Here is a 23,748-nt window from a genome sequence, read left to right as displayed (position 1 = left end):
CAATTCAGGCTCTCACTTATTTTGGATAACCAAGAGATACAAAGCAGAAACTCATGTTTTAATTTCTATTTCTCTAATTACTTATGAGGTAACATAGCTGGAGCCATTCTGGTGTTTCCCACTCATATTCTTCGCCCGTTTTCATTCTGTTTTTTTTCCTCTAGACTAGCAAACATTCTTTCTACAAAGTCCCTTACATGGGCAGTATGTGGCCAGTTTTGGATACTGCATTACTTACCCATCTTTAGATTTTGACTGTAGTTTATCTCGTATGCTTTTGCCATCAAGGTTATTGCTAGGGCTTAGTGATCCCAGCAGACATTGTTCAGTTTTTTGGTAGATGGTGAGAGACAGAGAGATAGAGAGGGAGAAAGAGACAACCTGTGGCACTGCTCACCCTTGTGAAGCTCTTCTCCAGAGATGAGGACCAGGGGCTTGAACCAAGGTCTCTGTGTACGGCAACATGGACACTTTACCAGGTGAGCCATCACCCAGTCTCAGGTATACCTCATTATCCACAAGGTTTTAACCGTGAAATAGCCACACTTACCAAACTTTATAGATCATGCTTTGGGTTGTCTTTTTCTTTCTTTTTTTTTTTTTTTTATATCCCAAGTCAAAAGAAACTTTTTCCCCCTACTGATTGAGCATTTTTCCTTTCATTTAGATATTTAATAACTTTGGAATCTGTCTTTTTTAATATGCTATGAGGAAGGGATCCAACTCTATTTTTGTCCAAATAACCAGCTAATTTTCTGAGGACTGTTATCCCAGCTTTCCCCCTAATTTGTAGAGGCTACTATGTGTTTTAGCCCACATGTCTAAACAGCCACGTCTATTCCCAAGTCGAGCTTAGCACTAAATACTGACTTTCAAGGAGAAAGTCTGATCACAGTGAAAGATAATTCAAACTGCTTTTGCATGTAGTCTTGCCCAAAACAGAATACCCAGTTAAGTAAGAATTTAAAAAAATAAATGTGTGTTTATTTAAAAAGAAAAATGCTAGTCAAGAACAAACCCTGGCATACTTAAAAAAAAAAAAAAAAAAAAAAAAGAAATCAATGCTTCCTCTGAAAGCCAGCAGCACCAGTTAGTGTGGGCACACCTGAGAAGCCCAGGTATCAGTCCAAACATCGGTTGGGTCTCGAATGTTCTTCTGTCATCAAAACTTGCATTCAACAAAATGTTAGTCTGTGTGGACCCTGGTTGTTAGCACAGACAACTGTGACTGCTGGACATATGGCTGCCCTATGTCCACTATCACAACCCAATGCCATCAGGCTCAGAAAAGTTACATATCCTCAACACTCCACTTATATGCAAGTTCCTCTACCGCCTTCTTGCTGGCAAGCCTGGCAAAGCGCTTCTGTTCAAATCCATTGGATCTGCAATCAAGAGACACACTCATCAGCCAGAATCCTGAAGTGCAGATTTATTTTTGAAAAAAGAGAAGAAATCACAATAAAATGGAAAAGGAGGAAAGTAAGACAGCCATAGGAAAATATTTAAGGCATGGGCAATAGAAGCAAAAAGACAAAATACACAATTCATCCTCTGATGAGACTTGCTCAGACCATCATCCCACTTTAGAAATTACATCAGACATTTACCACTCTCTAAAGGACGAACATGCTCAAATAATTTCTACATCTCACACTTGTCCACTTAGTACACATTCAATCAACACTTGTTATATACTAGACACTGAGTCATGAAATGGGTATGACACAACACAGACTAGTACAGACAGACTGACATTTAAGCAGATAACTAAAAGAGCATAAACCATGGTAGACATATGTACTGGGTGTGATGGAAAAAAGAACAGGGATCTCATATAGCTGGGGGGGGGGGGCGGACAAACATGATCAGGAAAAGCTTCACAGATGGAGGCCGTATACTAAGTCTGAAAAGATAGCGAACTAGAGTTGGAGGTAGAGAGGGCCTTTCAGGAATGAGCACAGCATGAGCAAGTGCACACACACACACAAAGAAATGGCCTAGCCTGGGACATGCAGGAAACCAAACTTAGAAAGGTACGCAAAGGCCAACTCATAGTGAGTTTAATAGACCAAACGTTCAGATTACACTGAGCATCTAGCAGTGAAAGCATTAAAGCAGGAGCATTTACAGCATTTTGGAGATAGGAGGCAGGAAAGTTACTGCAATATTATTTAAGCAATAGATGATGAAACAGTAAGAGGGACAGAAAAAGAAAAAAGAAGATACAGTAGGGCTCAGTGATTGACTGGATATATAAGAACAATGAAGAAAGTAAGTTTGACTGGTAACTTAATAATTTTAGTGACTAAATGCAAAGTCTGCCTCTAACCATGATAGCACAGAAGAGCAGGAAACAGATAAGTTAATTTTTTATTATGATGCAAATACATACCAATAGAGAAATCCAATGCACATCTTGCTGTACAAAACTAAGTTGCAAATATAGATCTAGGAATCATACCCCCATATGTGGTAACTGATGGTATAACTTGCTAAAATTTAGTCAGACAGCACAGGAAACTATAGAGATTATTAATGGAACCATGAAAATCATTTAAGGCAGGAGTGAGGACTCTCTGGCTTAAGGACCAAGTCATTTAGTCTGGCCATGCCAACGCAGCCACAGGTGGGACTCAAAATTCAGTAAGTCGAGGAGCTTTTCCATAATAACATTAAATGCTAATTTTTAAGTTGACAGGTTTTACATGGCACACAAATAATGTTACAAATGGTCCTTGGCAGAAAATAGGTTCCTCACCCCTGATTTAAATGGTGAACACAGCAAGAGAAACTCATAAAGATGGACAAGAAGAAAGAAAAGAACCAAGAGTGGGGTGTCATGAGTTTCAAGGCATAGACATCAACTCCTTTCTAAGACTCTGTATGCACTCCGAATTCTTACAGAATTCCTGAAAGAGAGCTCAAATTCACTGTTTTTATTTCCTCACTTTACGTTCATTCTCTAACACATTTGAACTGGCATTTTGTTTCCCTGCACCAGAGTTAGCTCTCTGGCAGGTCATCAGGTGCTTTTCTTAATGACAGACTTTCTTTCAAAATCAGCCCCCAGGTCCTACCATTTTACCTACTAAACACTTCTCTACTCCCTCTTCTCTACATTCTTACTACCACTGTCACAGCTCAAACCACCCTCATCGATATAGCCCAGTCTACTGCACAGTGTCTGTCTCTCTATTCTTAGGCTTTCAGGCCCTTTACAATAATGCCATACGCTTCACCGATATAAAATGTAGAGCTGTTGTGAACCCTTCAGGCTCCCCCAACCCCTAAGATGAAAACCAAGCTCCAGAGAATTTGCTCCCAAGGCCTTCTGTGACCAAGCCCAGGTCAATTTGCAACTCCACTTCAAACTTGCAACTGTCAACCATAGCAAACTGCAGCCTCTCCTCACATACTATGATATCCCCTGCCTTTGTGACTTAGAAGGGAATTTAGTAATAATGTATCAGTGTTGGTTTCTTAAGTTTTGATGCATAAACCATGGCAATGTGATAAAGTGATGAAACTGAGTAAGAAGTATACAGTAAATCTTTATACTACCTTTTCAAATTTTATAAAAATCTAAAAATTGCTTCAGAATTAAAAGTTTGTTTTAAAAAATACAAGAAAATTTTTTCAAGATACTTCTCAAAGAACTTTAGAACACACATTTTCTTCAAGTGCAAAGAAACTAAGCACCAAGGTAAATCATATATTAGACCATAAAATATATCTTAATAAACTTGAAACTACTCCAGAGATGTTCTCTGACCACAGTGAATTTCAACTGGAGATCATCAACAGTAAGATATTTAGAAAAGACTGTCTGGAATTAAGCAATGCACTTTTAAGGAACTAGTGGGTCAAAGAATGAACCAAAAGGAAAATTAGAAAATATTCTGATAAACCATTATTAAATTAATAATAAAAAACTGTACTGCATTTTTTAAAAAGAAAATATTTTAAACATGAATCCAACATGTATTTCTAATGTAGAGATTTAGCAAATTAGAAATAGTGAAGAAATCCTTGTTAGAACAAAAGGCATGAATGCCTGAGGTCCCAGGGTTCTAGGCTCAATCCCCAGCTTTATCATACGCCAGAGATGAGCAGTGCTCTGGTCACCTCTTTCATAAAAATAAAGACTTTCATGAAGTATTCCAGGTCAGCAAAATAGCTCTTAAAGAGTTTGCTGCTATACCTTGTGTACAGCCCAAGTCCAAGCCTGGCCCCCACTGCATTAAAGACAGCTTTGATGCTATGGTCTCTTTGACTTTTTAAAAAAAAAAAAAAAAGGTATACATGTTAATAATGGGAAACTACAAAAAAATTTTTTTTTTTTTGCCTCCAGGGTTATTGCTGGGGCTCAGTGCCTGCACCATGAATCCACTGCTCCTGGAGGCCATTTTTCCCCCTTTTCTTGCCCTTATTGTTGTAGCCTTGTTATGGTTATTATTGTTATTGTTGATATCATTTGTTGTTGGACAGGAAGGACAGAGAGAAATGGGGAGAGGAGGGAAAGAGAGGGGGAGAGAAAGATAGACACCTGCAGTCCTGCTTCACCGCCTATGAAGTGACTCCCCTGCAGGTGGGGAGCCGGGGGCTTGAACTGGGACCCTTATGCCAGCCCTTGCACTTTGCGACACGTGTGCTTAACCCGCTGTGCCACTGCCCAACCCCTCCAAAAAAAATTTTTTTAACCTACAATTTACAGCATATCTAATGGTAGAAAGCAGAATGGTTGGTTTCTCTGCAGGTAAAAAATAAACAAAACAAAATGACTTTTACGACTTGACTATTCAACATCTGCACTGGAAATTCTAGTCAGAGCACTAAGATAAGAAAAAGAAACATGAGGTCTCTGAATTAGAAAGGGGAAATAAAACTGTACTTGCAATGAGCACGACTTTGGTACAATGAATTTGTATCTCTAACTGCAAAATCTGGTAGAATCCACACCAAAAAAAAAGCTATTTGTTGTGCAAAATATAGTTTACTTCAAAGAAAACAACTAGCAATATTTGTTAATGATAAAATTCAAGCTTTCAAGCATAAATTAGAACTTTTAAACCTGACTATCTGCCACCATGAACCCTTTAGCTTCCCAGCACATAAAGATTTTTATTAAAAGATCTAAAAGGTAATGTTAACAAACAGGTGGTTATTTTATATAGTCTAATGAAATATATTAACATTAAGTAGATCTTAAAATATCAGCAAAACCTATAATTTCCAAGGGAACAGTGTATATCACACATGAATAAGAGATCACTTTAAAATAGAACAAATAAATTTTATTGTGACAAAGTAATTTTTTTCATATGGTTTCAGAATCTATATTAGAATTAACTTTTATGAGATTACCACTTAAGGAGGGTGTATATAATATCAAGAAATATATAAAATACACCTTCCTCATTTAATTATCTATGTATAAGGCTGTACTTTCTTATATTTCAACTAGACATAATGCAACAAACTAGACTCAGAATACTGCTAAGTACTAAGACATACACAAATAAAAATTAATGACATTTTTCTATTTTCAGATTTGGAAAATGATTTTTTTCTAAAATACGGTAACATCTTTCTTTTCTCTGCCACCAGGGTTTTTATGCTGGACCTTCCTGCCTGTAGATACCACTGCTCCTGGCAGACTCTTTTTTTTTTTTTTTTTAACCTTCAGTATTTTTGTTGAGAAAATTCTGCTTTACAGAGTTGCTATCATAAGAGTACATTTCCACAAAATCTTTTTTCTTTTTTTTAATATTTATTCCCTTTTGTTGCTCTTGTTGTTTTATTGTTGTAGCTCTTATTGTTGTTGTTACTGACGTTGTTGTTGGGATAGGACAGAGAGAAATGGAGAGAAGAGGGGAAGACAGAGGGGGAGAGAAAGATAGACACCTGCAGACCTGCTTCACCGCTTGTGAAGTGACTCCCCTGCAGGTGGGGAGCCAGAGCTTGAACCGGGATCCTTACGCCGGCCCTTGCGCTTTGCGCCACGTGCGCTTAACCCGCTGCGCTACCACCCGACTCCCGACAAACATGCATTCTATCAGGTGAGCTATCTTGCAGCCCCCACTTTATTTTGTTTAAGAAGTTAATAAACAGGCCTTAAAACTTCTCACTTTTATTTCTAATGTGGCAGATGTTAAGAGATATAACCTACATAAACAGATTATTGTCAAGGTTCTCGATAATTTTAATTGGGACATGTGCAACTTTCCTGCATCCTTTTTCACTCATGTCAAGACAGATGGACAGAGAAAACAAAAGAAAGAGACACTGAAGCTTTCTCCGCTGTCACAGTACCTCCCATATCATAGTGGGGTTCACACCTGGGTCAGGCAATGGCAACTGCGTGGTGAGCTAGCTCTCAGGTTGAGTTTTCAATAATTTTACTGTATGTGCTGCTACAGTGAGCACTGAGTTTTTGATAGTTTTAAGAGTATAAAAGGGTGTTAGGTGGCCATGAATAATAGTTATATAAAGCATCTGTGATCTAGTCTCATAGAGCTTGTACATGGAGATTATTACTCTTGTAAAATATCTGAAGATATGATATTTTCAGGGGTCATCACCCTGGTAGCCTCATTCTATGGCCCGGGCTTCATGAACTTTGTCTTGTTTCTCTTTACTACACTTTTTGATGTAGCACTATACATATCCAATGATTTTTGTTTTCTCAGAACTTAAAAAAAGTAACTATTGACTGAAGAAAACACATTTTGAATATTTATAATGTCTATGTCACTTTCTAAACTGATTGGGTCTTAGATTTCCTTGGTTGTTCAGAGAATTGTAGATGAAGATGTAAATAACAATGGTGTATGAAGACTAAATATGCTTCTTATGAACAAAAAAAAGGATATTAAAATTTTTTAAAAAGTGAGAATCACAGTGCTAGAGTCTAAAACAATGTTCATATATGTAAATGGGAGCCAATGTGTACCTACCTACAGGGACTGACTTTGGATAGCAGCATGTACATTTTATCCAAAATAATAGAAAGGAAGGTAAAATATGCACTCAGAGGTGATAGATAATACACGACTATGAAAAGTGGCAGGTGTGAGACATTACAAGTAACTCCACAAGCAATGAAAAGAAAGTTCAAGAGCTATTGTAAAGAGAACACCACACAGAAGGTCTACTCTACCTCCTATAGCTCATCCCCTCTAACACTCAGAAAATATCACTAGAAGCCACCAATGCCAAAACATAAAGTGCCCTATCCAGACCACTTGAGTTGTTTGTCCAGCACTTTGAAAAGCTTTAAGAAGGAAACAGCAATAGTGTTCCATGCATTGCAGATGGGGTCTTAGCACAAACAGAAGCAAGCAAACTAATCTTGTGATTACTACTGTGATCAGAACAGAGAATGAGGCACAAGTGATTTAGGGAAGGTTAAGATGAGATGCAAGAGAAAACAGAAATGTGTTAAGTATTTGGGCTCACCTATCCACTCCATCCCATCGATATCCAGGCCAGATATTGAATCTGTTGGGAGGTGGTGCTGGACCACTATAACGAGGTCTCACTGAAAAAAAAAAAAGAGAGAGAGAGAGAAAAAGAGAAAGTGAACTATTTACCTGTGTACACCAGAGATTTATCAAAGTGGAAGGAGGAATCTTGTACAGAAATCTCTATTGAGATTCCAAAACTAAAAGAAGCAAAAGTGTTATGGGGGAACCTTCTTTCCACATAGTTATGGATCATCATCCTAAGGACTCTCTCTTCATAACCATCACTTCCATCTCTGAAGATCCCCAGAGGGCTCACCTTTCTTGTTCTTGTTTTCCTTGGCCTTATTTTTCTTGATAAAGTTGGCCATGGGGTCCCCCTCTCTTTCTTGTTCTCTCAGCATCTGGTCTAGATCTTCATCATCAATATAGCGGGCCAGAGGTTTCTGCATCTCCTTCATTGCATCTTCCAGATTTTGTTGCTGCTGACGGGTTTGAGCAAGCCTGGGCAAAAGGAGCCAAGAGTATATTGAGAAAGAGTACGTTGTTATAGCTGGAGAACCTCTTCTTCTTTGGCACAGGACAAATACTGATAATGAAATAGCCCTAGAGTACTAACTGGGAGTGTAGAATATGTCCATACGTTAGGAAGGAGACTGAGCACACAGAACTGTGCATTTCTCAAAATGGCCTTCTTGGAGGCAGAACAATGGACTGACAGGTCGGGAGAATAGAGGATGACTTCTAGTCCCCACTGCAGTCTCGCTTCCCTTTTCAACAGTTTCCTTACCCTTTTCCCCACTGGGCATATAGCTCATCTCTCTCTGAGTCCTTCTCTGCTTTTCTCCTTTGTTCTAAACGTTCCAGTTTTAGATTCCGCTTACGACCAGACTTATCTCGAAATACGGTTTCGGCATACTGGAATTCAGCTACAAAAGAAAACGACAATTTCAAAAATAAATACCAGGCATCAAAATCAGAAATAATATTCTAAAACAGCTGAAATCAACCATTTGGGATTTTGATGCTGGGTAAGAACCTCTGTAGCCACGTCACAAGTAGTTCTTCCCAATGTCTGAGTATGTATTGGTAAGGAACCTAAAAACATTTTTCTAAGAAGGGAAAGACCCACTGAGGAGTGCCAAGAATGCACAAAGCCAGGGTGGAAATCTGCTAGCAATTAAAAGTTTAAGGTACCAAGTACACTGTGCTACATTACAGGTAGTAAAGTAAAAAACTGCATGAGCCTCAGTTGACCTCTGCACCTTCACAGCTTTACCTTCAAGTGTCACGGTTTCTTGGTCCCGATTCTTGAGTTCCTGCTGCTCTCGCTGTATGTCCGTTAACACCAACCCAGTTTTAGCCCCAGAATACATGTGTGCAGCCTATGCAAGGGAAAAGGGAGCATCCAACATTAATGAGACAATGCAACAGCAGGTTGAGGAGGTATATATAGTTAGGTGCGTATTTGATAATCAGGAATGATCAAACCCAAAACTCACTATCTTCATTATCAACACAGGGTTAAAAAATAGAAAATAAACTTTCGTAGAAAATTAATGGCACTACGTAGTTTTAAAACAGAAACACAAACTAACAAGGTATTAAAAGGAAGGCTAAGCATCTGTATTTCTGGCTTTTCAACATGGAAGCTATACACATGAAGACGTGCTCTCAGATCTCCTGGTCAGAAACAAGTAAGAAACTAGGTCCTCCAATAGATAGCTGCATTGATAAAATACTCTATTCAGAAACTAACTCAAACAAACCTAAGTTTTTTTTTTTCATATTTCAGGATAATATGACCAAATGAAAACATTTTATTCAACTCTACTCAAAAAACAAAACCACAAAAAAGGAATATGCTATATATACTGATATTCCTAAGCAATTTACTAAATTTGATTATTATTAAACCAACCAAGGACTAAACATATATAAAATGTCAAGGGGTCCAGATGAAACACAGACCTCACTATATTTCCAAAGAGGAAAAAAACACTAAAACCCACTTCTTGGGCTGGGGACAGACTGGTCTCCTGTCTCAGGACCAGTAGGGGCACAGATGAGACTTGTATGAGAAGTCTGTGTTGGGGGAAATGTGACCAGCACTGGCTCTCCCATTCTGCTTCTTAGCCAACTGGAGGAAGATTCCTATACGAGGACTGGTCTTCTCTACAACCTAATGACTTAGAATTCATGAGGATGGGAGTCAGGCGGTAGTGCAGCGGATTAAGTGCAGGTGGTGCAAAGCACAAGGACCGGTGTAAGGATCCCAGTTCAAGCCCCCGGCACCCCATCTGCAGGGGAGTTGCTTCACAGGTGGTGAAGCAGGTCTGCAGGTGTCTATCTTTCTCTCCCACTCTCTGTCTTCCCCTCCTCTCTCTATTTCTCTCTGTCCTATCTAACAACTACAACAACAATAAAAAGGCAACAAAAAGAAAATAAATTTAAAAAAAAAGAATTCATGAGGACTTCTTTGTTAAATCTGAGCTGCAACATATATTTAACATAAAACACTGACTTTTGGGGGATATAATCCTAAAAGTAGTCTTGTGTTTGAAGTGTCTCTCTTTAAGTTCTATAAAGAGAGACCTATGGTCTACTGCATAATGATATACAGTTTACATTAAATACTGACGTTGTCTCAAGCACTGTCCTGAGATTTACTTCCACTAACTCATTTCATTATCACAATAATAATTATGTATGAATGAAGAAACTAATGCTTACAGATATCACAGATCATGAGTCGAAGAAGTAGGAGCTGAATAACTGATTTGTTTGATGCAAGATTTGTATTCAGAACTCTAATCTGAAAACTCTACTTCTCAGTTTATCCAGAAGAAAAACAGAAAAATTTTCTGATTCTAGTACAATGAGAATTGTGGAATTAAGAGAATATAGAGGCAGAAGCTACTTAAGAAACATGATATTTGCAAGTTCATCTGGGCTGGATTATAGGCATTCCTATGTCAGTCCTATTTTCGACCTCTCAACTAGATTTCCCATACTACCAAGAACGACCACCTCCTAACTCTGGCTTTTATATAGAGCTAGAGAGAGGAGTCACTCGAATTGGAATGGATTCTCAATGGATGCTGAAAAGCCCTACCTTCTTTCCAGGAGGCTTAACCCTTCGAGGTGGCGACAGATCAGAATCAGAAGACTTGGTCCTCTGTTTCCTCCTTGGTGGAGAGAGGTCAGAGTCAGAGCTCTGATGTCTAGGTCTGTTCCTCGGAGGTGACAGATCTGAATCAGAATCCAGGTGGCCTAGGTTTTGTTTATTCCCTGGAGGAGAAAGATCTAAATCAGAAGCTTTTTTGACTACCACTTGGATAGAGAGAAGAGCCAACATATGACACAGATGTCTTAGTAGGAAATTTCCTATGGCTGAAGAGAAAAGTCTAGAAATTAAAGAAAAAAGGGAGTCGGGTGGTAGCGCAGCGGGTTAAGCGCAGGTGGTGCAAAGTGCAAGGACCGGCGTAAGGACCCTGGTTCAAGCCCCCAGCTCCCCACCCGCAGGGGAGTCACTTCACAAGCGATGAAGCAGGCAGTGCCAACCTGGCTAAGCGCACACATTAAAGAGCAGGTGCTTTGTTCTCTTTCTCTGCCTCTCTCCATGTTCTACTGTTCTTAGTTTGTCCATGAGAAAATACCAAATCTTTCTGATTCTATTAAAATGAATTTTATGAAATTAAGAAGATATAAGGCAGAGCTAATTAAGAAATCTGGTGGTTCAGGCGGTAGCGCAGAGGGTTAAGCACACGTGGCACAAAGTGCAGGGACCAGCGTAAGGATCCCGGTTCAAGCCTCCGGCTCCCCACCTGCAGGGGAGTCACTTCATAGGTAGTGAAGCAGGTCTGCAGGTGTCTGTCTTTCTCTCCCCCCGTCTTCCCCTCTTCTCTCGGTTTCTCTCTGTCCTATCCAACAACGAACAACATCAACAACAATAATGACCACAACAAGTCTACAACAAGGGCAACAAAAGGGGGGGGAAGGCCTCTAGGAGTAGTGGATTCATGGTGCAGGCACTGAGTACCAGCAATAACCCTGGAGGCAAAAAAAAAAAAAATCTAGTATTTGCAATGTCTCTTAACGGCAAATTTTTTTTTTGTTTTCTTTTTTTAATCTATTTTTAATATTTATTTTTCCCTTCTGTTGCCCTTGTTTTTTATTATTATAGTTATTATTGTTGTTGTTATTGATGTCATTGTTAGATAGGACAGAGAGAAGTGGAGAAAGGAAGAGAAGACAGAGAGGGGGAGAGAAAGAGAAACACCTGCAGACCTGCTTCACCGCCTGTGAAGCGACTCCCGCGCAGGTGGTAAGCTGGGGGCTTGAACTGGGATCCTTACTCCAGTCCTTGCGCTTCGCACCACATGCACTTAACCTGCTGTGCTACCACCCAACTCCCAGCAAAATATTTTTTAATGAGTTTTTAATACTTATTTACTTACTGACTGACATGTGGGGGAAAAGTTTCACAAGTGGTAGAGAAGTGTTGGAGGTGTCTCTCTTTCCCTCTTTAACTTCCCCTTTCCTCTCAATTTCTCTCTCTACCCAATAAACAAAACATTAAGTAAGTAAGTAAATAAATAAATAAATAAATAAATAAATAAATGGTGAGAAGTAGAGCATCACTCTGGCACATGTGATACCAGGGATCAAACTTAGAACCTCATGGTTTTAAGTCCAACACTCAAGCCACTCGCTACCTCCCAGGCCACAAATAAAAGAATTATACACGACCTTTTTCCTGCTTCCTACAATTCAATACATGATGAAATTTCTATAATTTCTACAAGTATAGAAACTATACCTACATATTATATCTATGATATCTATATATTATAGGTATATATAACTATACCTATATAACTATATATAGTATATAACTACTATAAGGTAGTACGTTTACAGGGGGTGGGGTGAGTAAACAAAGGGATATGTAAAAGCTTCCTCCTGCAACTGCATAATACTGTTTGTCATCACCAGGGCTTCACAGTTCAGGCGAATGTTTTTCAAACAGAAAGACATAAAGACAGAGAGAGAGATAGACAAGACAGCACCGAATCCCTCCAGTGGGTGGGGGGAGCCAGATTCAAACCTAGGTCATGAATGTCAATGAAAATTTTTTAACTCTCATCATTTTAACCTCACAACATTTCCCTATAGTTTTCAACATCTCTTCAAAGAAACTCCATTTTTATTCTTTATTCTTTTTTTATTATCTTTTGTTAGATAGACAGAGAAACTGAGAAGGGAGAGAAAGAGAAGAGGAGACAGAGAGACACCTGCAGGCCTGCTTCACCATTCATGAAGCTTTCCCCCTGCCAGGTGGGGACCAGGGGTTTGAACCTGGGTCTTTGCGTATTTTTACTTTTTTAAAGATCGCAAATCAAGCTTAATCAAGCAAGCACATAAAGGGTCAGGAAGATAGCATAATGATTATGCAAGAAGATTTTCATGCCTGAGGCACCAAAGTTCCAGGTTCAATCCCCAGCACCACGATAAGCCAGAGCTGAGCAGTGCTTGAGGGGGGAAAAAATTCTGAAGAAAAAAAAAAAAAGCACATAAAAAGAGATTTATTTCCATGAACAATGAGTGCTCACCTTTAGAATCATGCTTATTTGAAAAATGGGGTTTTGCTTGCTTTTTACGTGGAGGAGAGAGGTCTGAGTCATATTCATACTTGATGTTCACTGGGAGTGATGGATAAGAGGACTCTGGACCCTTTTGATGCAGAGAATTTTTGATAGTGGTTCCTTCTGGGGCTTTAGTTGTTCTAGACAGTGAATGAGGGGCACTGGGAGCCAAATCAGGGGAGTCCTGACGGGTCCTCCTGAAGTGTGATGTGTCTGAAGAGTCAAGAGTCCTTCTAGTCTGTAATGTGTCAGGAGAGTTGTTATGGGCCCCTCTGTGGGGAGAGAGGTCTGATGAATTGTGACGAGCCCTCCAAGAAGATGTATCAGTGTCATGAGTGGTCCTCCTAGGAGACACACTTGAAGAATGATGGTTAGGCTTCCTGGGAGGTGAAGGATCCAGGGTGTCATGACGGGCTCTCCTGGGAGGTGAAGAATCTGGGGTGTCATGATGGGCTCTCCTGGGATGTGAAGGATTCGGTGTGTCATGACGGGCTCTCCTGGGAGGTGAAGGATCCGGGGTATCATGACGGGCTCTCCTGGGAGGTGAAGAATCTGGGGTGTCATGATGGGTTCTCCTGGGAGGTGAAGGATTCGGGGTGTCATGACGGGCTCTCCTGGGAGGTGAAGGATCCGGGGTATCATGATGGGCTCTCCTGGGAGGTGAAGAATCTGGGGTGTCATGATGGGCTCTCCTGGGAGGTGAACGATCCGGGGTGTCATGACGGGCTCTCCTGGGAGGTGAAGGATCTGGGGAGTCCTGATGAACCTTCCCAGGAGATGAATCTGGGGTATCGTGACAGGAAGATCTCTGTGTGGTTGGCTCTTCCTTCTGGCCTAAACACAATCAGCAGAGTCAGATCCCACAAATACTCTGTTCAAACTTAGGACTCAGTTTCAGAAGATGCCCTCACATCATAAATCTCAAAACTTCATAAACAAAACCTGTTATTTATGAAGGAATGACGAGAAGGGGTAAAAAGCAAACACACTGCCATTGGCTATACAAAACCCAAATGACAGCTAAAACCTAGGCTGTGACTCATTGGGACCACATATATCTTTCTTTCTTTAAAAAAAAAAAATTATTTATTTATTAGAAAGGTAAGACAGGGGGCTGGGCAGTAGCACAGTGGGTTATGCGCACATGGCGCAAAGCGCAAGGACCGGCTTAAGGATACTGGTTCGAACCCCAGCTCCTGACCTGCAGTGGAGTTGCTTCACAAGCGTGAAGCAGGTCTGCAGATGTCTTATCTTTCTCTCCTCTTCTCTGTCTTCCGCTCCTCTCTCAATTTCTCTCTGTCCTATCCAACAGCAACAACAGCTATAACAACAATAACAATAACAACCACAACAAGGGCAACAAAATGGGGAAAAAAAGCCTCCAGGAGCAGAGGATTCATAGTACTGGCATTGAGTCCTAGTGATAACCCTGGAGGCGAAAAGAAAAGAAAGAAAGGTAGGAAGAGGGAGTCAGGTGGTAGCACAGCGGGTTAAGCACAGATGGCGCAAAGTGCAAGGACTGGTCTAAAGATACCGGTTCGAGCCCCCAGCTGCCCACCTGCAGGGGAGTCGCTTCACAGGCGGTGAAGCAGGTCTGCAGGTGTCTATCTTTCTCTCCCCATCTCTGTCTTCACCTCCTCTCTCCATTTCTCTCTATCCTATCCAACAATGACGACATCGATAACAATAATAACTACAACAATAAAAACAGGGGCAACAAAAAGGGAATAAATACTAAAAGAAAAAAAAAAAAAGGTAGGAAGAGAGGGACAGAAAGAAACAGACATCACTCTGGTACATGTGCTGCCAGGGATCAAAATCAGGACCTCATGCTTGAGAGTCCAATCCCTTAATCACTGTGCCATCTCCCGGACCACAAGGGACCACGTATTTCTCAGTTTGTGTCTCTCAGCAGGAAAACCTACCAACCAAGTTCCTACAAAATCTCAAGTGATGATTTAAGAAAGAACAGCAGGCTGTAAGAATTCAGTGCCTCCTAGCAACTCAACCAATCCAAGAAATGATTTATTAATGGAACCTCCTTGTGCATGGCACAGAGAACACCAAGGCAAAACAAATCGCTATCATATTTGCTCAGACATGGTAACAATGTCCTTTATCCAATTCTCAAGAACTCAAAAATAAATAAATAAATAAATAATGATCAGCCTAGGAAAATAATAGAGAATAAGTGAAGGATAACACACTGTAAACTGCTAATACTTAAGGGAAGGACAGAAAAAAGACTAATGCAAATAAAAAGGACAAAAAACATCGGTCCCTTCTCCACACACTGACCCCTTCATCCTGGGAGAGAGCAGAGGTTGTTGAAGCGATCAAATGCTGTTCTTCAGAGTCCTGTCACTCCTCCCAAAGACCTGACTATATACGAAAGCTTCTGAAACTATTCTGAGGAGTGGGTGCTGAAAGGTCCCAGATGAACCACAGGAAGTCTTTAGTAACCAAAACACAAAAGAAAGTAAGTTACTTAGTCTCTGAATTCCTAGGTATTAGCACCTTTGAAGAAGTCCTGAATTATTTTTCACGTTCTGTTTCACGATACACTGAAACAAACTATGAACTCTTCGAAAAGAAAAGCACACAAAGAAAAAAGGGTCCCTCTACTGACTGGACATGTAGATTTGCCTACTGTTGTTAACTCACCTCCCATAAGCTTCCATTTGGTACTGGAACGAAAGGCTTCCATTTGCTTTACCTCTTCCGGTCTCTCATCCACAAACTCAGCCACCTGTGGAATTAAAGACAACAAACTGAGGAAATCCATAGGATCAAGACAAGAAGTACTACAGTCTCAAGAACCTGAAGCTACGACAATTCCTGGTGCTAATATAGAAGACACACAGGCCTAAAAGGGCTGAGAAGAAATACAAATGGGGAGTAGGGCGGTAGCGCAGCGGGCTAAGCGCAGGTGGCACAAAGCACAAGGACCGGCATAAGGATCCCAGTTCAAGCCCCCAGCTCCCTACCTGCAGGAGTCGCTTCACAGGCGGTGAAGCAGGTCTGCAGGTGTCTATCTTTCTCTCCCCCTCTGTCTTCCCCTCCTCTCTCCATTTCTCTCTGTCCTATCCAACAACAATGACATCAATAACAACAACAATAATAACTACAACAACAAAACAACATGGGCAACAAAAGGGAGTGAATAAATATAAAAAGAAACACAAAATGGTCCTAAATCACGTTTGCTCCATAAGCATCTGATTGTCACTGGAGGGTTCAAGTTTTTTTAAAATATACTTACTTGTTAAATATGAGAGATGTTCACAGCAGATAGAGAAAAACAAGTCTGAATACCACTCTGGTACATGCTGTGCCAGGGATCAAACCAAGAACTCTGATGCTCTAACAGTGAAGTTACTTCCCCCATCATTCCCTGACTCATCAATTACCCTCCAAAGGCTAATTTCTTTCATTATAAACCACTTTACTAACTTGCCAGGTAAACAGCTATCACTGGTAAACTAAAAGCTAGATTCCCTTTTGTTTTGTTTTTACCAGAACACTGATCAACTCTGCCTTAAAATGGTGTGGGGGAATTAAACCTGGGGCATTGAAGCCTCAAGCATTACTCTGTTTGCAGAACCATTATGCTATTGCCTCCACCCAAGCTAGATTCCTTCTACCATTGATTTTTACATTTAGAATGAAAACACAGACTTTCTGTCATGCCTACCACTAATCTAGGGCTTCAGGTTCCTTATGAAATCTCGCAGAATAAATCGCCACAACTCTAAGTTTGTTGTTGTTGTTGTTGTTGTTGTTGTTTTAATCCATTCAAAAAAAGTTGTTGTGGGTTTCATTGTTTAATATTTATTTGTTTATCTATTGGGGCAGGAGAGAGTACCACTCTATTCCAGCATATGTAGTGCAGGGGATCAAACACCACAGGGCTTCAGGCAAGATGATTTGAGGCCTACATCTCCAGCTCTGTGTACCTGGAGACTCAACCTCGTGGGCATGGGAAATGAAAACATTTGAAGCACACATACATGGGACGACATGAAACTAGAAAGATTCTACACATCAAAAGCAAACTACACAAAGATAGCCAGGCAACCTAGTAAATGAGAGAAGATATCCGCACATCACACACCCAACAAATGACTGCTATCAAACATCTATATAGAACTGGTACAGGTCTATAAAAGAAGTCAGACCAACTCAATAAAAGACTGAGTCAAAGAACTAAAAAGGCAGTTTCAGTTTTGTTTTGTTCTTGCTTTTCTGTCACTGGGGTTATCTCTAGGGCTAGGTGCTGGCACTAAAAGTCCACCATTCCCGGCAGCCATTTTTCTTCTTCCTGTTTTTTTAAAAATTGGATAGGGCAGAGAGAGATTGAGTGGGGAGGAGAAGATGAAATGGAGAGAGACAGAGACAACTGCAGACCTACTTCACTGATCATGAAGTGTCCCCAATAGGTAGGAAGCAAAAGCTCAAACCCAGGTCCTTCCGCATGGTAACATGTGAGCTTAACAGGTTGTGCCAATGCCCAGGCCCCACAGACAGTTCTTTTTTTATTATTTATTTTCCCTTTTGTTGTCCTTGTTGTTTTTATTGTTGTTGTAGTCACTGTTGTCATTAATGTCGTCGTTGTTGGATAGGACAGAGAGAAATGGAGAGAGGAGGGAAAGACAGAGGGGGGAGAGAAAGATAGACACCTGCAGACCTGCTTCACTGCCTGTGAGGCAACCTCCCTGCAGGTGGGGAGCTGGAGTCTCGAACCAGGATCCTTATACTGGTCCTTGCGCTTTGCACCACATGCGTTTAACCCACTGTGCTACCGCCTGACCCCCAGACAGTTCTTTAATGAAGAGATACACATAACCCAGACACACGAAGAAATGCTCCACTTTTCTTATCATTAGAGAAGTGCAAATTAAAACTACACTGAGATTCCATCTCACACCTGTAAGTATAGCTTACGTCAACAAACCAGGAAACAGCAGGTGTTAGAGAGGTTGTGGAGAAAACGGGGACTCTGCTACACTGCTGGTGGGAATGTGAACTGGTGCAGCCCCTTTGGAAGACTGTCTAGAGAGACCTTAAACAAGTAAACATGGAATTACCTGATGATCCAGTAGTACCACTCTTAGGCATATATCCAAAGGACACACAAACTAATTCCAAGGGGCATATGGAGCCCTACGTTCATAGCTGCATTATTCAAAGATAAGAAGCAGCCTAAATGCCTATCAACAGATGACTGGCTGAAGACACCTATTATTGTTATGCTGTCACTGGTATTGTGGTTATTCTAATTATTTTGCCACCCTTACTTGTGGTGGTAATGATACTATAGCAATAAAAATGAATCCAAGGGCAGGGGTAGTGGTTATGCAAAGAGACTATAATCCTTGGGGCTCCAAAGTCCCATGTTCAATCCCCTGCATCACCATATGCCTGAGCAGAGAAGTGCTCTAGTTTAAAAAAAAAAAAAAAAGTGAGGGGGCTGGGCAGTAGTGCAGTGGGTTAAGTGCATATGGCACGAAGTGCAAGGACCAGCATAAGGATCCCAGTTTGAGCCCCCCCACCCCCGGCTCCCCACCTACAGGGGAGTCACTTCACAGCAGTGAAGCAGGTCTGTAGGTGTCTATCTTTCTTTGCCCCTGTCTTCCCCTCCTCTCTCCATTTCTCTCTGTCCTATCCAACAACAACGATATCAATAACAACAATAATAACTACAACAATAAAACAAGGGCAACAAAAGGAAATAAAGAGTGACAAAGCAAAAAATTTAAAAAAAAAGAAAGTAATAAAGTTAGAGTTTTCTTTCTTTAGGATTTGAAGAAATCATAAAAGCAAAAGATAGGGAGTCGGGCAGTAGCGCAGCGGGTTAAGTGCAGGTGCAAGCGCAAAGTGCAAGGACCGGCGTAAGGATCCCAGTTCAAGCCCCCAGCTCCCCACCTGCAGGGGAGTCACTTCACAGGTGGTGGAGCAGGTCTATAGGTGTCTGCCTTTCTCTCCCCCTCTCTGTCTTCCCCTCCTCTCTCCATCTCTCCTGTCCTATCCAACAACAACGAGATCAGTAACAACAACAATAATAACTACAACAGGGCAACAAAAGGGAATGAATAAATAAATAAATAAATGTTTTTAAAAAGCAAAAGATAATATTATAAAAGAAAATACCTGACTGCATAAAAATTGAAATTTAAATGTAGCAACTATTATAAGTGAAAAGGCAAATAACTTTGAGACATAAAAGAGATAGTATATTCTATTATATAAACAGTAAGTCAATGAAAATTATAATTTAAGTTTCTAAAAAAAATGGATGAAACATCAAGAAAATTCATAAAATACAAATACCCAGTAAACATAAAAAGTGATTCATTTCACTTTTCTTTTTTTTTTTTTTTTTTTTTTTTTTTTTTTACCAGAGCACTGCTCAGCTCTGGCTTATGGTGGTGCGGGGGATTGAACCTGGGACTTTGGAGGAGTGAGAGTCTCTTTACATAACCATTATGCTATCTACCCTCCGCCCCATTTCACTATTTTTTCAAAGGAACAGAGGGACCAATTCATGGCATTCCCAGTAGAGCACACATATTACATCCATGATGACCTAGGTTCAAGCCCCCAGTCCCTACCTGCAAGGGAAAGCTTCTCAAGCAGTGGAGCAATGCTATGAGTCTCGCCTCCACTCACTCACTCACTCTCTCTCTCCCCCCTGCTCTATCAAAATACTGTTAATAATAATAATGATAGAAAAGGAAAAAATAGACACATGGAATGGTGGAATCATTTAATCATGTTGTAGGAACCAATCCCCAATAATAATCCTGGTGACCAAAAAAAAAAGAAAGAAAAAGAGTATCACTGTTCACTTGCCAAACTGTCATAGATTTCCTGTTGTCTTCCTGTAAATAATATTCTAGCACTGACAAGATGGGGAAATGTATTCTCGTACACACCCTACATATCCAGCCCAAAGTAGGAACAGAGTCTGCATTTCAAATTCCTCACAGCCACCAAAGGTACATACCACAGGCAAGTCTCCGTCATCTTCCTCTTCTTCCTTTTCTGGTTTAGTGGTAGACATGGAGGTCCAGCTTACATCGTCATCAACAATCCGCATGCTAAGTGTAAAAAACAAAAAAGACTGAGAAGGAGGAATCACTTTTATATGGCATCCTACAAATACTTATATATGGCATTTGTGATATAAAAGTACAATGGTTATGGTTTCCGACCAAGGCACAGAATTTTGGTGGTGAGTGCCAGATAGAATAGACCCCTGGGACCTTATTATAAGCCACCATTAAATCACTAATAAAAAATTAAAAAGAAAAAGTAATAGTGACTGTGTCTTTCTCATTCACAATGGCATCCTTAACCTACAGCAATTGCTGGCATAGGAGATAGTCAACAAATGTTTATTAACAGATAAGTTACGGTGGGGGGAGTGCTCTACTGGTGGTACTCATGGTTGAGTGCACACATTACAGTATACAAGGACCTGGGTTCAAGTCCACAGTCTCCATTTGCAGGAGGGAAGCTTCACAAATGGTGCTGCAGGGCTCTCGCTCTTTCCCTCCTATCTTCCCTCTTCTATTTCTGTCTTTATCCAAAAATAAAGAAATGTTTTTATAAAAGTCTAGGAACAAATAAGCTACGGATAAATCTAAATAACAATGACTATCACGATATCAACAATTTGAAAAGTTAACAACTACCATTTAATAGAGTGACGTCACTGAGTACTGTCCTCCTTTTAAAGATGTGGGGAGTCGGGAGGTTGCGCAGCATGTTAAGTGCATATGGCGCAAAGCGCAAGGACCCAGCATAAGGATCCCAGTTCGAACCCCGGCTCTGCACCTGCAGGGGAGTCACTTCACAGGTGGTGAAGCAGGTCTCAAAGTGTCTGTCTTTCTCTCCCCCTCTGTCTTCCCCTCCTCTCTCCATTTTTCTCTGTCCTATCCAACAACGACGACAACAATAATAACTACAACAATAAAACAAGGGCAACAAAAGAGAATAAATATTTGTTAAAAAGTTAAAGATGAGAAAACTGAGACCCAGGGAGATAAAACACCTTGCCCAAAATCACACACGGGCCATAAAGTGGGACAGCTAGAACTTTTACCAATATTGCTTCAACATTCAAGCTATTTTCACCACGGGGCACTGTCTCCATAGAACCCACAAAAGTCAGACAGGCAGGAAGGCAAGAGGCCAGGGAAGTGGCATAGGGACAGTGTCTACTTCACATGCATGAGGTTCAACATCCGGTCCCTGGCACACGGAGTTCCCTACACAGAGGCAACAAAGAGAACTCTCCATAAAATGTTTCTCCCTCTCTCTTCCTCCCTCCTTTGCTGTTTCCCTCTCGTTCTAAATAGACTAGGGGGAGGGGGGACGGAGCAACCCAGTTGTGACATACATATCAAATCTAGCAAATTATTACTATATTTTCTTATATATTTATTTATTTGATTTTATTGTCCTTGTTTATTGTTGTAGTTATTATTGATGTTGGACAAGACAGAGAGAAATGGAGAGAGGAAGGGAAGCCAGAGAGGGGGAGAGAAAGATAGACACCTGCAGACCTGCTTCACCGCCTGTGAAGTGACTCCCCTGCAGGTGGGGAGCTGGGGGCTCGAACTGGGATCCTTATGCTGGTCCTTGCGCTTTGTTCCACATGTGCTTAACCCGCTGCGCTACCCCCCAACTCTCTATTATTATATTTTCATAACCATAGCAGTGCTTAGTTCTGGCTACAGCGGTGCTGGGGATTGAATCTGGGTACTCAAAAGCCTCAAGCATAAGGTCATTTGTAGAACTGCTATGCTATTTTCCCCAGCCGGCAAACTAAAGGGAGGGAGAGAAAAGGTAAAACTAACAAGGTAACCAAACCACATAAGGAAACAGATTCGTTCTTCGCAACTAGCTGACTTTACTGAAATTAGTAGCTGCTACTGGAGCTGGGTGACTTAAAGAAGAAATGCAGTGTCACAGTTCTGGGGCCTAGAAGACAGCGGAGGTGGCAGTAAAGCAGTGCAACCTGCGACCCGGGTCGGAAGTGCTTCCCTCAACTCTTGCCATTTCTCACAAGCTCCAGTGTCCTGTGGCTGGTGGCCACATAAATCCATCCTCTTCACAGGGTTGTTTTTCCCTGTGCCTGTTTGTCTCCCAACTTCCCTCTTAAAGACAACACCAGACATATTAGAGTGAGCACCCACCCATCCTAGTCGCGTGAAAAACCTTGTCAGGAGTTGGGGGGGGGGGGGGGTGGATAGCATAATGGTTATGCAAAGAGACTCTCATGCTGGAGGTTCCAAAGTCCCAGATTCAATCCCCAGCACCACCATAAACCAGAGCCGAGCAGTGCTATGATAAGGAAGAAGAAAAAACAAAAAAAACCTATGCCAACTAATGACAAATGCAAAGGTCCTATTTCCATGTCATGTCACATGAAGCTCTGGATGGAGAGGAAGATGGCACTAATAAATCGACCACACAGTGTGTGTGTGTGTGTGGGGGGGGGGGGTGAGTCGGTTTTTTGTTTGTTTGTTCTTACCAGAGCACTGCTCAGCTCTGGCTTATGGTAGTGCAGGGGACTGAACCTGGGACTTTGGGGCCTCCGGCATGACAGTCTCTTTGCATAACCATTATGCTATCTGCCTCCGTCGGATAATAATAATAGTAATAATAATAGGGGGTGTCAGTAACGTCTACTGCTTCCCGGGAGTGTTGAGAAGTTTCAATCCATTCAGCAACGCACAGCGTCTAAAGCACAGCGCGCGGCGACAGGCAGGTGGCACAGGTCGCGGCCTGACTCGCTCCTGTTGGCAGCAGCGCCGCGGTGACAGGCGAGCAGGGGTCTCTGGCGTGAGCCTGGCCCCCCCACCCCCCTAAAGACCCAAGCAGAGGCTGCGAGTTTGCGGGCGGACGCCCCTCCCCGCGGGGGGAGGACACGGGGCTGCGGGGCGCGGGGAGGTCGCCGCCCGGGGCCCGGGGAGCGGCGACGCGGCGCGCGGGGGAGGCCGGAGGTGCGGGGCGACGCCAGGCCCCACTCACCCCTTGCCGCCGGGCCCGCCGGGCTTCGGTCGCTTTTTGCGACGCTTGCGACCGGACTCAGGACCTCCGTCGACGCCGGCATCTGCCCCAGACAAGTAACGCTTGAGATACTCGGCCTTGGAGAGCGGCGGAGCTGCCGCCATGGCAGCGGCGAGGGACTGGATACCGCGCGGCGTCGGGGACAAAATTGTTAAACGCGAAACGGAGACGGGCCGGACTCGGGGCGGGGGCGGGGCTTAAACCGGAAGTGGCTGCGGGCAGGGCCCTGTGTAAACAGGTGAAATCTTTCCTGAGCTTTGGGAGAACTAATTTAACGAGGTAGAGGCAGACAGCAACAGTAAAGTCAGTGGTTGCGGGGACTGAAGCTTTGCTATGTAGGCTTTAGAATGACATGCCACATAAATATCTGTATTTATTAGTATCAGGTGGGGAAGGAATCTGCTTTAAATTGACTTCCAAGGGCCATTCAAGAGGTAGCCAATCCCAAGCATCCCTATGTGTCAAAACATAAATACAAATTAATTGCGCAAGGACCGGCATAAGGATCCCGGTTCAAGCCCCCAGCTCCCCACCTGCAATGGGGTTGCTTCGCA

General features: G+C 41.8%; 1 protein-coding gene across 1 annotated transcript; it reads right to left on the bottom strand.

Annotated features, from left to right (window-relative positions):
* Positions 1 to 962: 962 nt before the first annotated feature.
* Positions 963 to 23,341, bottom strand: BUD13 (BUD13 homolog). Its single transcript, XM_060180010.1, has 10 exons — positions 23,156 to 23,341; positions 20,121 to 20,214; positions 15,779 to 15,863; positions 13,082 to 13,948; positions 10,582 to 10,757; positions 8,746 to 8,851; positions 8,257 to 8,395; positions 7,786 to 7,970; positions 7,462 to 7,543; positions 963 to 1,385 (listed from the first exon to the last, which is right to left on the bottom strand). Exons 1-10 carry the CDS (start codon positions 23,296 to 23,298, stop codon positions 1,292 to 1,294), a joined length of 1,971 nt encoding a protein of 656 aa, XP_060035993.1. The 5' UTR covers positions 23,299 to 23,341; the 3' UTR covers positions 963 to 1,291.
* Positions 23,342 to 23,748: the final 407 nt, after the last annotated feature.

Source organism: Erinaceus europaeus, chromosome 20, assembly GCF_950295315.1.
Source record: "Erinaceus europaeus chromosome 20, mEriEur2.1, whole genome shotgun sequence".
In the NCBI taxonomy this organism is placed as follows: Eukaryota; Metazoa; Chordata; class Mammalia; order Eulipotyphla; family Erinaceidae; genus Erinaceus; species Erinaceus europaeus.
The sequence above is the reverse complement of the archived record's forward strand: the minus strand, read 5'-3'. Positions and strand labels throughout refer to the sequence as shown.

Excerpts from the sequence above, each read along its gene's own strand:
- BUD13 (XM_060180010.1), bottom strand. The coding sequence starts at position 23,298 with ATGGCGGCAGCTCCGCCGCTCTCCAAGGCCGAGTATCTCAAGCGTTAC. Across the intron at positions 7,971-8,256 it reads TATGCCCAGTGGGGAAAAGG|GCTTGCTCAAACCCGTCAGC; the intron begins GTAAGGAAACTG and ends CCTTTTGCCCAG. Across the intron at positions 1,386-7,461 it reads CGATGGGATGGAGTGGATAG|ATCCAATGGATTTGAACAGA; the intron begins GTGAGCCCAAAT and ends TCTTGATTGCAG.